This window comes from Andrena cerasifolii, chromosome 6 (assembly GCF_050908995.1).
Source record: "Andrena cerasifolii isolate SP2316 chromosome 6, iyAndCera1_principal, whole genome shotgun sequence".
Taxonomy (NCBI): Eukaryota; Metazoa; Arthropoda; class Insecta; order Hymenoptera; family Andrenidae; genus Andrena; species Andrena cerasifolii.
Window position 1 is genome coordinate 10,499,669 of NC_135123.1, and position 15,039 is coordinate 10,514,707.

The window sequence follows — 15,039 nt, forward strand, 5'->3', positions numbered from 1 at the left end:
GAGGGCACCATTACCGAGGTAGACACAGGTTCAGTTAGTGCATGCGTGGTTTACCGTATGGTCGTACATCATCGGCTGGTTTGCGTCGGTTTAACCACCCTCACCGCCAGTTGCGCCGGTTATCCGAGCATGGTGAGCAAGTCAGAATGATTCAAGCACCGTGGTCACTGCACATACGTGCACACGCACCGACCTCTCCCACACAATGGCGGAAAATTGAGAACGATCCCTTTCTGTCGCTAAATCTGTAAAACGCGGTATTAATTTTGCCTGCCAGATTTCCGCGTATCCTTTTTCATTCCCCTGGCGGCCGAGCCTGATCCAAGTAGTAACGGCTGAAATTGGCCAGGCAGCTTTGCTACTTACACCGCTGCTCGTAAGTGTTCGCTCATGATTTACCGTGATAAAAAATTACAAGATAAAGAGTGTTACGTTTACTTGAAAGCAACATTAAATGAGCACTTCTTTCTTTTATTTACAATTTACTATAGTCTACTTTAGTACGTTTATCCGCTTTTAAAGATATTTCCAGTTTTCCATGTTACAGTGTTATTTCTTTTTATCGTTTTTTTGGAAGAAAAATTATTGAGTTATTGGAAAATTTTCACACGAATCTGTAAAGGTCTCAGAGAAAATTCCCCATGAGTACCAAAAGCGTTTATGTACAGTCTTCTTTATTTTTCTCTTGTTTTTAATATTTTCCCAAGAATTAATTTTGTGCTTAGCTATTTACTCCACTATAAAAACTTTCCGTAATTTTGAAAAAAAAAACAACAGACAGTGCATATGGATAGACGTGAAAATGTAAAATCTCCATTACCATGCAATTACAAATGATCTTAACTTCTACGTTAAATATGGTGTTAATTAAGTTACCGACAGTTCCGAAGTGTGTCAAAGACTTTGTATCACACAGTGGAGGTACCGAATTTACGATTGTTCTCATCTTCTATCGACTTCCTTTCTCTCGTTCTTCTTATCTCTGCCTATCCATCGCTGTCTATCCGTTTACCCTCTTTGTTCCTTACTTCCTTGCCTTGTTTCCTGTTTCTCGCATTCCCAGACGCGGTAGAAGTAATCACTGGATGGAAGAAAGCTGCTTCTTGCTTTGCTTGCCATTGTGTCTCTTCGCGGCGCTACTCTTTCTCTGCAGCATCGAATAATCGCAAAGATTCCATCGAAGGAGGTTCGTTCTGACATAGATCACCGGATAGGATGCAGCTCGTGCGTTTGGGATTTCTGTAGATGGTATATCGAAGTTGATTGAATGAAGGGAACCATTCTGCAAAGCAAAGAACTATTCAATCCTCTGCTTTGAGACTCGGGGCTTCTTACGAAGCGATTCCCTCTCACTTGGCTGAACGACTTGTCCACAGAGCAGCCCAGTATTCCGACTGTTTAAATCAGAGTGGCAAGGAAGAGAAAGAGAAAAAAGTCTGAAACACAGAGCACAGAAAGAAGCTTGGAGTATGAAAGTCAAAATTCATCAGATAACTCTGATGTACAATATTTTTTTTATTATTCGTTCAGAGTTTCATATCTTTACTTCTTTGTGTTTGCGCCTTTGAAAACAGTGCTCACGAAAAAGCGCAACTGTCCAATTAGAGCTCTGTGATGGCCCAGAGATGATTTCAGCAGAGTTCTGGGAACTAAATATATAATAATAATAGTTCGTGCCGCAGATGTAGCGTAACCCTGTCGAGGGTTGGAAGTGTTAGTATAGTTCGGTTGGGGAGTCAATGATCTGGAGATGTTTTCAAACAGTGATCTTTCATTTGCAACAAACCCCATCTTTCTAGCTTTTCATTTTCATACAGGAAACAATTCATGAAGAATGCTTAATTTTCGGGCAAAGAAAGTACTATGCCTCCTTAACACCGGGCTGCAAGAATTGGTATTTATTAAAAACACTGCATTCGTCTGCTCTTACAAAATGAAAGAAAATTGAAATAATAAAAAAAATTTGGAGCAGTGGAGCAGTAAAAATTTTCCGTGCTCCAGGTAAAATCCCATTGCTCCACTGCTCCACGTTCCAGTCCCGAGCTCCGCTCCAACTCTCTGTTGTAAACAACCCTAAATGTCAATGTAATTACGAACACGAAAATTTAAATCATTTAATTTGCGAGGTGTACAACTCAAAGAGACTCAAGCTAATAAAGTCACTCCACAAATTAAGCGTCCAACTACCGTTGATCATCGATATGTTTATAGCCCACGCCAAATATTAAAGCGTGTAATAATATTTGTACTGTCCTCCAAGAGTGCAATTTACGCATTTAATTTCTATGTTGTCTGCTGTACCTACATGTGAAAATTTGTTGATCACGTTCATATTTGTGTAGCTAAATAAACCTGAAAGGGTAACAAAAAAGATCGCCAGTTTGCACCCCCAAAGTTATTGCTTTAATTAAGTGGGCTCCGTGAGAACGTGTAACAAGTGACGAAGAGCACGTTTGATTTGCACGAGTGGGTCAATAACGCTCTGTAATAAATGGTGAATAACAAATTTTGGCAGCTTGCACCATCAATAATATCCTTGCACTTGCGCACCCCAAATATAGTCAGTGAAATTCCATAATCAGCCACGGGTAAACTGAAGATGCTTCGAGGTGTCGATACAAACAGCTCGAAAGAACCATGGCGCCACAGTTTAGTAACCGTAGCAATAGGTATCTCAATTCTGATTCAGTTCCCATCAATCTCGCTGCAGGATGCACATAACCCTCAACCTGGATAGCGTACGCATACTAGATCTTTCTACCTCAATTGTCGCCGCCACTTAACCACCGAATTTAGGACATCGCTGTATCTCCATCACAGACTATCGCCATACCAGCTCCATCATCCACGCGTATCCACACATGGGAGTAAACAGATAACTACTGTAACAAAGTAGCCACGGGGCCGAAGATTTGGACCATTTATTTACGAGTTATAACCACCTGCCTGCCCTTTTTCTTTTTTCCCGAACTCGCTAAAATAGAGCCCCTCAGATTAGGCACCTGATGCGCCGCGGGTTTAGCAGGTTTGCAGCACCCAGGTGGAAGGTATGTTGCGAGAACGTTAAGGGAGGAGACGGGTAGACGACGAAGCCGAGGCGCAGACGGTCGGCGCGTGTACGCGGGCGTATGCAGGGGGTGAATGCGGGGGAGCACGAGCGCGAACGAGGGGACAGTAGCTTTTTTTTTACGAGCCACTCTTGGACGGCGAACTACGTTTACGAGCTTATGGCACGACGTGCGCCGGGGCTGCTTAACAGCGGCAGACAGCTTGCACGTAGTCCAAGCACGCGTCCTTACCTGCCAGAAGTCAATTTCCGTCTTCGACAAAGTCCTTTCTTCCCCGTTCCAAACATAGGTTTACCCATGTCCTGTAGCATTTCGAGAGACGTATTACCTAACCTTAACCAGACCTAACACAAACATAGGTCCGCCTGTGTCCCGTGGCCTTTCGAGAGCCGGACTCGTTCCTCTTCATTCGCTACCGCCCCATTCTCTGGCGTTGCTACCGCGCGTTACTATTTTCTTCAGCGTCTGTGGTGGATGCTAGAATGGAATTCAATAGAGTTCGGTGATTTATGGGAGGAGTTATTGGTGGCTGATATCTAGAAGGCAAGGTGTACGGAGACTTTTTGCTGGCAGGGCGGACATTGTGCATATGCAGAGATGTAGCGATTGGGCTAGGTCTGTGGGATCAGCGAATATCTCGCTAACAAGTTGAGAACCCAGGGCTGTATTCAGTGTATTGTTTTGAAAATTGGTACGTGGTAGTACTGGAGTGGGTAAGATGGGGTGAAACAAACGTGGCTCTTTTATAATTGGCGATGAATACGTTTAGTGACTTGCTCTCTGAAAGACATCGCTTTGCATTTGCTTGAGCAGAACAGGCATACGGATTTTTGAGACAGTTTGGGACTGAAGTAGGTTTGAAAATTTTGGAAGCCTTGGGAATGTTAATCCTGTGCTCTGATATCGTTACATCTATCCTATTTTTGTTTATTTTTCCGTCAACAGAATTGCGAAACGAAAGCGGAGCACTTAAAAATTCAGAACTTAATAATTTTATTTAACTTGCTAGATTTTACAAAGATTCTATAAGACTACCAAGCGCAGTGGTCTTGTAAAACCTTTCAGTATTTCTTTAGTTCCGAGTTTTAACTCAGGACTTTTTGAAGCGTCCGGAATTCTGTTACGAAGTACCATATTTATGGTTTCAGGATCGACGCACGAACGTAATAGTCACGGCGGAATACCAAATGGAAAAGTTTACCCTTACGGTTTATTCGATTCGACTGTTTCACGTCGGTGGGCGTGGGGTCCATGCGGGCGATCGGGGCACGAAACATGGGGCATTAAACGACTACGGTCGTTTCGCCGAAAATCTTGTTTCCCCGATGGACATAGTTGCGGCTCGGCTACGTTTGATTTATCGCGAAATTTCCCTTGTTCTCCCAAGGGGAATACAGCAGGACGACGTCAGGATGTGCGCGCGCGCGCGCAGAGTCCTAATAATCTAATATGCCGCGACCTGAGCGCAATTTCATGCTTTCTCGGGCATGCGGTGCACCCCAACCACCCCTCTGCGATCAAACGTCCTTCCCACCACCCTGTCCCGCCTGTCCTCTCGCCTTTCATTCGTCTTCTCGATCTTCATCTCTCCCTTCTCGATCTTCGTCTCTCCCTTCTCGATCTTCGTCTCTCCCTCTTCGATCTTCGTCTCTCCCTCTTCGATCTTCGTCTCCCTATGGACCGTCTAAATGAAATATGTGCGGGTTCCCTATTATTGTCTTAAGAATATTTTGGGGCAGAATTCATGAATTTTCCTGGAAAGATCAGCGATGCGTTTCCCTAACGAAATGAGAAACTATGGTAATAAGGCGCGATACCTAATTGAATATATAGGGTGGGCGAGGAAGAATGGTACCACCGAGAGTGGGGCGATTTTTTCTGCAAAAATAAATACAGCACGTACGCGGAATAAAAGTTTTTGACACGAGCCCTCATTTTCGAAAAAATCGACCTTGAAAACTGAAGTTAATTTATGAGTAAATATAATACAAACCTGAATAAAAATGTGCCTAGTGGAAGCCTAAGTCGAAATTGTAGAATACCTTGCTTTGGATGGAAGGGGGGATAAACGTTGAAAATGTAGAATCGATTTTTAATCATGTGCGCGACTTTCATTGTGAAATGAATATTAGGAACAATGGATAATTACTCTGATCTCCTTTCCCCCTTTCATTCATAATCCGTTTCGGATTACCCTTTATATTCCGCCTCCTGAAATTTGCAACCATGAAAATTGCTCGGGAGCAGAGTATTTTCAGTCAGTGGATTGTATAATATTAATTAGAGATAAATGTTTGATACGAAGGATTTGCGCGCAGATATTTTGAAAATAAACCTATACGCGAAAATTTCGTTGCACCGAGACTTAGAAAAATCACGAATAATATTCGTAGGTATCCAACTTTCTTAGTGAGTGTGTCTACTTGTTACATACCTACTCGCCACGTACATTTGATTTTCATTGCGATAATATTCAACTAGATTTCACATGCATTTCCATCCATATTATTTCACGTTTCACCTATGCAGTTCCACGTTCCGAAGATGCCCCCTTGCTGCCAACAAACACACGTTTATTTGCTCCTCCTTTTGATCGCGATACGCCGCTGCCGCAAAAAGACACTGCCCGATGTGAATCGTGGGATAATCGGCGCGTTTAACAAGCGAAAGGGAATTGCTGACGCTTTAATTGATCGGCTTTATGCACTTTACACGCGTACATGCACGCGTGCATTTCTGCCGCTGGTATCGGCTACCGGTGGCTCCAATATTCTGTCTCGTCAATCGATTCCCAATCTGCGCGCGGAGTAGGCGATCGTAGGGAGATTCGATTTTCCGACGGCTTTGATCGTGGACGGGTAAAATCGGGTTTAAGGACTACTTATCTCTCCGGATTCCTTATACCCAGACACGGTATAAAGGATAAGAAGACGATTCTTATGGAGGTATTATTCCCCTCCTACATGTGTGCTCAGGAGGAATCATGTGCTCAACGTTCCTGTCGCGAGGACACGTAATCCGTAATAAATTGAGCCATTTTTCTGCCGTTTTGGTGCATTATTGCGCGTCATTGAAATAGCTTCGTGTAACTCTAGTCGCTGTTTCGCTGCAACAGTACTGTAACATTTCAATAATTCGAAGGATAGTGTGTACACTATTTTAAACGGTGGTCGCATGATTAAATCGAGGGATTAAGTTTGCCACGAAATTAGACTTTTCAAGGTAGAACATAATATTTTATTACTCACGTAAAGAAAATGTTACGTGATTTTCGTTGTTTCCTTGGCAATGGATTTAAAATTATCCCTTCGTAACTTTTTAAAAATTAGGTTCAACTAAACAGTGAGGTATTCAAGAGTTCAGAGGAAGGTGAAAAAAGGGATTCTATAGAAGATTTGATTCTTAGCTACTCATCTCTTCTACCAAAACCTCGAAATTTTGCGCTGTAGAGCTTTGTTTGGTCATGCGAATTTATAGACATCCCTACTGCCTCAGAATGCATACCTGTGCTGCCGTGTTAATATGCATATAAATAAATTATTTTCGAGCTACCTGGCAGCAATAACTCAATTTAAGCGGCAGTATGGCACACTTATACGCCAGTCAAACCCTTCCACCAATTTTGTAAGTTCTACAAAGTACCTGAAATTGCATGTCAACATTGAACGTGTTCACCTGTTAGTACCTACTTATTATCATGTTCGTATTACGCGGTAGAATTAGAAAGAGCAAGGGAGGGCAACAGCAAAGGGACGAGCTTCTGTGTAGCACACCGGACTTTCCGAAACACGATTCTTCCACTTTTCGCCAAGTTCAGAAGGGCTAACTTCCCCACGATCGCGAGAGTGGCGTCACAACGTTACAACTTCCACGTCTCCGTGTAATTAAAGGCGATGTAGGTTGACATGGTAGTTAAACTCGTTACAAGCTTACTTACCTCGGCTTCCTGGGTCCATTTCCTCACTTTCCATTCGGTGGTCGCGGAGATCCCCGCGGGAACGATGTGCGGATGCTTCACCGGAAAGCTCGAGAGATCCGTTTCATTAGACAGCGCGGGATACATGTAGCATAATGTGTCATCGGATTCATTTGATAAAATAGAGTTCTGCGGAAAGTTGCGCAATGTAAAGCAACGGTTATCTGCAACGATTCACGCGCCCCTTGATCTTCGTACTCCCTATCTGCGTGCGAGGTGCTACGCGACGCGATCATTTATCCGACCGCTTGGCGCGAGTTCGAAGTTTCAAGTCTGATTACGTAACTCGCCAAAGTAGTTGGGTCGATTTTTCAAACGATTCGACTGATATCTTACTCACTGTGCCAGCAGCTACGCAAGAGCAGGGAGTTTGATTTAAGCTGTTCGAAATTTCTTTGGGGGAACAGGAAGATGGAATCACCGATCACTGACCTGATTCAAAATTTCATATGCTTCTAGATGTATCGAGTCGATCAGGAGCTTTCAATACTGAAGGCGAATATAGAAAGAGTACTTAATGATTCATAGCACAGTTATTTTAACTTCTTCCACAAGGTCTAATACTTTAAGATAACATCTATTCTCGTCACACGCCAAATAAATTTTGCCTGAACAAGGGTAAAAAGGGGTAAAATTTGTTTTCACGAATTCCTCAAAATATCTTCGGCCTCGATATCGATTCCTACTTGTTTTTAGCCAGAACGCAAGTGCCAAAAACCAATTTCTAAAGTTTCCCGTAATCAACACTTAAAGGGTCAAGTCTGGATCTGGTAACAGAGCTTTTTGTAACATGTCTCAATTTTTTAATAGGTGTGAACGAACATGTGACTACATATATAAATGCTTGTTGTATAAAGGTTACTTTACACAAAGTACATCAAAATTTACATGAAAAAAAAAACAGATATAAAAGTAATTCCCTTTAATTATTCTACCGCAACGAAGCACGGGTATTTTGCTAACAATAAGTAGTAGGGGAAAGTATTGTTAAATTGAGAGTTAAATTGAAACAAAAGTATTCACACTAATCAGATTTACTTTATAGATAAATGAACTTTGGTTAATTATCTACAAAGGCAACGCAAAGAATTATAGATACTTTGATAAACAAATCATTTTTTGACAGAAAAACAAAACTCTTTCTGTCTGTGATTACCCGTAGCCAGCGGGGTAAATACGAACGACTGTTTAAAGATCTTGATCTTTACTAAACACTGGTTCTCTTCCACACTGTGGGTCTGAAACAGTCTTTCTTCTTGTTTGATCAAATTTTGGTCGCTCGTGGAATTGAATATTTATTTGCTGCCTGACGGATTCAAAGTCTTTTATCTTTAACCTCTTTCACGGGCGTCTCAAGATCTTTCAACGAATATGTACGTATATTCTTCCTCATACATACAAAACTTCGAACTATTAAAAGAAAAGGGTAAATGCCATCGTATTAACAGAAGTTAAGAAATTTCAAATAAAACAAATACGAACATGTATATATACAAAGTGATCCCGCGATTTTATTTAGAATTAAGTAACGAAACTGCAAAAAAAATTATGCTTTGTTGGGTAGTATAGGTTCAATGCACTATGGACTCAAAATCCTCCAGCGTAAAATTATAAGAAAAGCTACGAAAGCATTTCACGACCAGTATCTTCCTCGTGACAGTTTCCTTAATTCTAAACATAGCTAATTAGATCATCTAACAATATCGCGGGAGGACAGGACAACCGAATTCAGCGAATATCGCGGTGTTCGGGTTTATCCCACGTTCGCAATTCCCCCACTTGCTCCATATGTACTTATTTATTTAGTCCAACAGCCAATACCAGTCTATTACCATCGTCATCGTTGAAATCATTTTTACCACCCTGAGTATCTTCCGTGCGCGGTCTTGCCCGAATGTCCAGTCACGGGTCACTGTGCTGGTCCTCTAAAAATTCTAACCCTGGCTCCGGAGTGCGTCGATCTAGCGCGCACTCGATCAATCAGCGCCTGGCTCTTCGGCCGTTCCCACTGTGAATGACGGAAGTGCAGTGCACTTTGGTCGATACATTTAATCGGTACCCTCGGCGGCAGTGTTATTTCTAATTCTCCCGCGATCTCGTCTGCTGTATACCGCCCGGTTCCAGAGGAGCGTGGCGGACGTCGAGGCCGCCACCTGTGCTCACAGACAGCGGCAGCGAGAGAAGGAGGGCAGACGACCCCTTTCTCGTTTCCTTGAACCCGGGTATATCAGTCACATCGCTAATTGGAAATCGCTCGTGCGATCTACGCTGTCTCGAGGCGCACCAGCAATTAGGTGTGCACCTACGGACCTGTCAGCCCCGCACGGGGGCACTCTGCATTCGAGATATCGTGGTTTTTTCCCTTCAGTGAGACCGTATCTCGCAGTTCTGGCCGTCTCCATTTTCACTGATTCCACGCAGAGACAGTTTGGCTTTCCATTCCACGGCTAGGTTACGCCTGCTCCCCTCCTTCTATGAAAGAATATACGGTGTAACTTAACAGCTTCGTTACTCCTCTCCTATTTTTCGTTCCGTCTCTCGTTTCGCATCGACAGTGAGTTGCTCTTCTTTGACTCTTTGTCGCCATGGCTGCACTATGGAGCTCCGGTGTTCGTTTCTGTTGGCTACTCTGAATCTGGGCGAATAGGAGGTTGAGAATTTATTGGGCTTCCGAATGTGAGTCTTGTAAAACACCTTTAAGCATAGAACATATTTTGCTGGCATGCCCTAAGTTCTTCCAGGAAAGAAATCGATTCATTGTTAAGACAAATTTGAAGCTAAACCTGAACGAAGCTAAAAACATCCAGAATGTAATCCAATTTTGCTGGTAAATAAATATATGTAATTAATATAATGATTAATATTCCAAGGAATAAATATATAACTATAATAAGTTCATTTATTTTCATTTTTGAAGGATGATTATTAATTATTCTGGTAAAATAGAGGAATATAATTATTATCCCCCCAATAATAGAAATAAAGATTATAAATAAATAGATTGAATTGTCTTATGTTTTTTTAACTCGGCGGGAGGCGCTACTGGGTAGAATTTACCACAGAGGCGCTAGTTGCGAAAATATGAAGGCTGTTTGAGTTTTTGTTACAATTTTTTTAAAGAACTTTAATAAATATTTTAAGATATTTCATAAATTTTGTTTGATTCTTAAAACACTGTACTTTAACATAAAAATTACAAAGTTAAGAAAAAATATTCTGAAACCGTGATTTTTTGCGTTTCAATTTTGGGTATTTTTCACCCGGTAGCGACAACCTGTGTTAGAATGTGGGGTGCGCCTCCCGCCGGGTTAAAGAAATATTCTAAAGAGATATCTCGTGTTCATATCTTCTTCGTATAATTCCGTCTTCCTATTGGCATCACTATTTGATACTTTTATACTTCTTCCATGCCCGCTCCAGGTCGCCAGAACTTCTCCCATCACTTTCATCCATCTCTACATAATTTTATAATACGCCTTACTCCTCGTTACTTTGGTACCCCGATCCTCCATTTCCTTCCGTCCACCAGCTTGCATCCGTTCTGCTCGATTTTCTTTCTGCCGCGTCTCATTCGCCCTTCCGCTAATTTCTTCCCGTTTTTACATCCCCTCGCTGCGCCACCATCCTTTTTGCTCCTGTTCTTACGCTTCCCCACCCCCGAGTCAATGGAAACGAGGAGACAGTTTATCTTCAGAACCATAAACCTCCTAGACATCGAGTTACGGACCAGTATTTCTTTATGATTATTCCACGGTGGGGTCCACTCCCGCTTCGCATAAAATCCGACACCGCCGTTATCAATTTCTTTAAATACACAACATTCGGCGATAATCTCGAGCTAAATAATTCCAGCATTTCCGGCTGCTAGCTCTCCAGCGGCTTTCGAGATAGAAAGTATTAAAATGTTGTAGCGTCGAGGGAAACAAACTGAGACACCCACCGTTTCGTCCACAATATTTATTTTGTACTTTGAAATGATATACCTTCCCTTTGTACACTACACATCATACTTACATGTATGTATCCCTTGCTGGATTCGAGACGGCAGACCGAGTTGTAATCCTAAATGCTGTTCGACTGTTCCAGAACTTGAAATCCATTTAAATTTAAACATCCGGGACACAAACGTTTAAAGCTGCTTTTAATAACAAAATAGTAGTACGTGGCGTATCATTGTATGGTTCTCATGGAGATTTTTTCTTAAATAAGTTAATTTTTAGAGTGGGTAATTTTTGCGTTAGGTAATCTGTTGTCCATTTTTTAATTTAGCAATTCTTGACAGGTCAGTTACATCGGCGACGAGAAATTAATTAACGATAATTGAATTCGATGGCTGTAGGATGGGTTCCGAGATAAGTGAAGGCAAGTCGAGTATATGCGCGAAGGCCGTTTTACGAGCGCCGCCAGATATTGACAGGCGAGGATAATGAAGAACTATAGATGCCAAAAGTCGTTGGTAATTGCGCGAGAGTGTTCTTCCCTTTTCTTCCAGGCGAAGTCCGATTGGTGAAGTTAATCCCTCGTTATTTCGCTACCTCTGGCAACGATTAACGAGGCCACGCAGCTACCCTTTAGCGCGAAAATTGCTGCAGCCCGACCGATTAGTTGAAGAATATCCTCCAGCCATCGATAGATTAATTTTGAAATCCCAAAGTGTCTTGCAATAAAATCCGTTTTCCTTCGTCACATCTCCCAACAGTTCGGATGGATCCCTTTCTTTCATCCGCAAGACCAACAAATATATTTTAATCCGTGTCGCTCTGGAATTATTATTTAAATAACACGATGATGGAGGAAGATTTGTATGACCGCATCTGGTTTTCATCGAAAATAAATTCCCAATTTAACGCAATTACGCTAGACAGCTGATTCGCATTGTATTGTATTACACAAAACAATTACAAGTACCACAGGGCCAGAGTTGGGAATTAACTAATTAAAATTTTGTTAAATTACGGATCGAATAAAAGTTACTTTCACTTTAGATTATTCGACGAATAAAGTTAATTTTTTTATTCGACACAGGGTGAATAATTTTTTTTAAACTTGATTTATTATTACAAGTATTATTTAAATAACAATGTTGCTCATCTCTATGTGTAATTTGGTACCACTGTAAAAAATTTATATTTGGTGCGGATTTTATTTATTTTTTTCATTTGGTTTTGTATGCAATCTATTTTATTTTGTTATATTTCTGTAATTCCATAAATATTAAGGAAACTGAACATTTCTAAAATAAGTACGAATATTTATTTACTATTTTAATTATATATTTTTTTTGAAAATTCGAAAACCGGTCTAACCGGTTTTTTTGGGAATAGTGGAATTCAAAACCCGTTTTTTCAAAAGTCGATTTTTGTATAAACCCTAATTGTACTTTTAAACGTTTTTACTAATATTATTAATTACTTACACCTTAAAACCTACAAATCTGAATAGTTGGCCGGTACTGGACGACAATTTTTTGTTCGCTGCGAATTACAAGTTTCTTAATCCAGCGAATTATAAGTCTTTATGTTAAAATTTAAGAGAAACGATTTGTCCCCTTTTGTTAAGCACAATTTCTACTACCAATTACTTGTTTGAAATTTAATTTTTTACCAACAATAGCCCAAGTTATTCTACAAAAAAGCTTAGAGTGGCCTGTATTGCAAGGACTCTCCTCTATATGCTTGCAAAACATTAGCCCACCTTTCTGTCACAGAAGCTCATCGAAGATCATTCTTTCGGTTGCAGGATGGTCCGCATGATCGGCGACGAATTCCTTACGGAGGAAAGGGACCGCAAGTACTACGCTGATCACTACACGTGCTGCCCACCGCCTCTCTTCATCATCCTCATCACCCTTGTGGAGGTCAGTAGCGGGTCCTCGTTCTACGCAACTCGCGCGGCGCGTGACGCGCGCATACACAGCGCGCGGCTCGCGGGCTTTGATCTCGCCGCCGTAACCTGCCGCTAATAAATGTTTAATGAAAACACACGGTCAAAAGATGCCGCGGAAAATGGGCGAGACAAAACGAGGACATTCGGGCAGCCCCGCTATTTATTAAAAATGCCTTTGACAGGCACGTCCCTCGGCTCCACTCTTCTCCAAATACCATAACGTTACTTTTGCATCGTGTGGCGATTAATATCGCGATAGCGGGCCACAGCCCGGCCCGTTTGACGCCGAATGGATCCGCGTCTTTTTGCTCGCCGCGTTGTCGCTTAGACGGGTTATTAAATTTGCTTCGGTAGAAATTCGCTTTCACTCGGGACGAAGAATCCGTGGCGCGAGCCGCGGCCGTTAATTTCGGTTTACGTAACGCTGGCGAGCTCTGAGTCCACAAAACGGGGGTGGTTTACAGCGAGGAGGGCGTAAACGCCGCGGAGGACCGTGCGGAATCGGTGCGACGCGCATTACGGCGGGGCGCGCCGGGCTCCTCTGGCCAGCGCCTTAAATTATCCCGCGGTGCGCATAATACGGGAAATTGTACGTTATTCGCGTTAAAGCGATATTAAACCGTCGCGGGCGGCGATACCGGGCTTCTTTATTTCCCGCGTCTTAACGAGTAGAAAAAGAGGGATCGGGTCGCTAAAACAAACGCCTGGAGCAATTCTACGGTGTGCCTAGGCGAACGTCGCGCGAGTAATCCAAGGCATTTTTCTCGTCGGTCATTCTCCCCCTCGAATTACAATTTTTTTTATTTTTGAAACGGCGATATTAACCCGTTGCCAAAGCGAAGCCGACTCTCTTAACGCTCGCGATTAGTTAAACGCGAGTGCCGAAGACCCTTCTGTTCCGCGAGGGCACCTATCGTCGCGGTGCGAAGGGAAGCGCTGTTAAAAAATGCTGGCAGGTGTTTTCGCGTTGTTCGCGTGACTCTTACAGTTGGGTAACTTGGGAGAGTAATTAGGAAATTTATTACACGTTGTACTTCAAGCGGAAGTTGATTAGTGGGAGTAGCTTTTCATGGACAACCACGAGGAAAAGGGAAAGCAAGCGGTGGCTATTTTTTTTATTTAAAATAAAAGCAAGGTGCCCATTGCTACCAGCGCGTGAGAAATGGTACTTCAAACCACTCTTCCGCTTTATAGTCATTCTGAATCGCGAGAAGTCCGGGTTAACAACGTCTAGGAGTGCCGACGGTCATCACAATACAGTTTTGTCAACGAGCTTTTCTCATTATTTTTACCGCTTTCGTGAAAGCTGCCAGTTGATGAAATCATCCTTTCGCGACAGGCGACCCTTTTATCCCTTTGATGTCGGGCGCGTGGGCGCGTGACACGATTACCAATTTTTTAACAAGTTAATTCGTGCAGGAAGATTTTCTGTTACTGCGCCGACATACACGCTCGCGGAGGTAAATAATGAATCGTTGTTTGCACCCCCCTATCCAGCCTGCAAAGCTTCGTTCTAGATAAATATCACCGATGCAGGTACTCCGACGAATTTTTAATCGGGGCGTTTTGCAGCGATCTACGTTAGCGAACATCAATGTTTGATTGGAAACGACATGGTGGACGCTGGTGATTTCAGTTTGCTAGCTCTTCGACATCCCCCTCGATATCGAAATCGAACAAATCACCACTAAGAAACAAGCGATTTGGTATTTTTTATTCTCTCAAAGAGAGAATAAAAACGCGCAATTTACCGTGGCGCAAAGTGATGGTACATATCGATGGCCTAGTGCACAAACATGTCCACTTTTTGTGAAATTTTAGTTTGTATGCCTGTTTCATTTTGCTGTATAAAAATCACATTTGTATCTACTTCGCGCCAGAAATTATATTTCTGCTCAAACGCGGGTTTTTTCCGAAAACGCTAAGGGTCCACATAAGTCTGAATAATGTCCCATCAGTTAATGTATTGTAAGATCGAGTGTCAGCGAGAGTAGCTTTCGCGCAGGCGTGTCTAAAAGCTTCTAAGCCGGCAGAATGTTCTTAAATACGCGGCGAAATGAACGAAGGGTCTCAGGTGCGGCACAGATATACGTGTAGGCAATGCTTCCC

At 42.4% G+C, this 15,039-nt stretch overlaps 1 protein-coding gene across 1 annotated transcript in view; it reads left to right on the top strand.

Moving 5' to 3' along the window:
* The window catches only part of Stet (stem cell tumor), a 432,571-nt gene that overhangs the window by 318,402 nt on the left and 99,130 nt on the right, over window positions 1-15,039 (top strand). Inside the window, exon 6 of the mRNA XM_076815164.1 lies at window positions 12,784-12,901. Within this exon, the coding sequence (XP_076671279.1) occupies window positions 12,784-12,901 (118 nt within the window). The remainder of the gene's footprint in view (window positions 1-12,783; window positions 12,902-15,039) is intronic.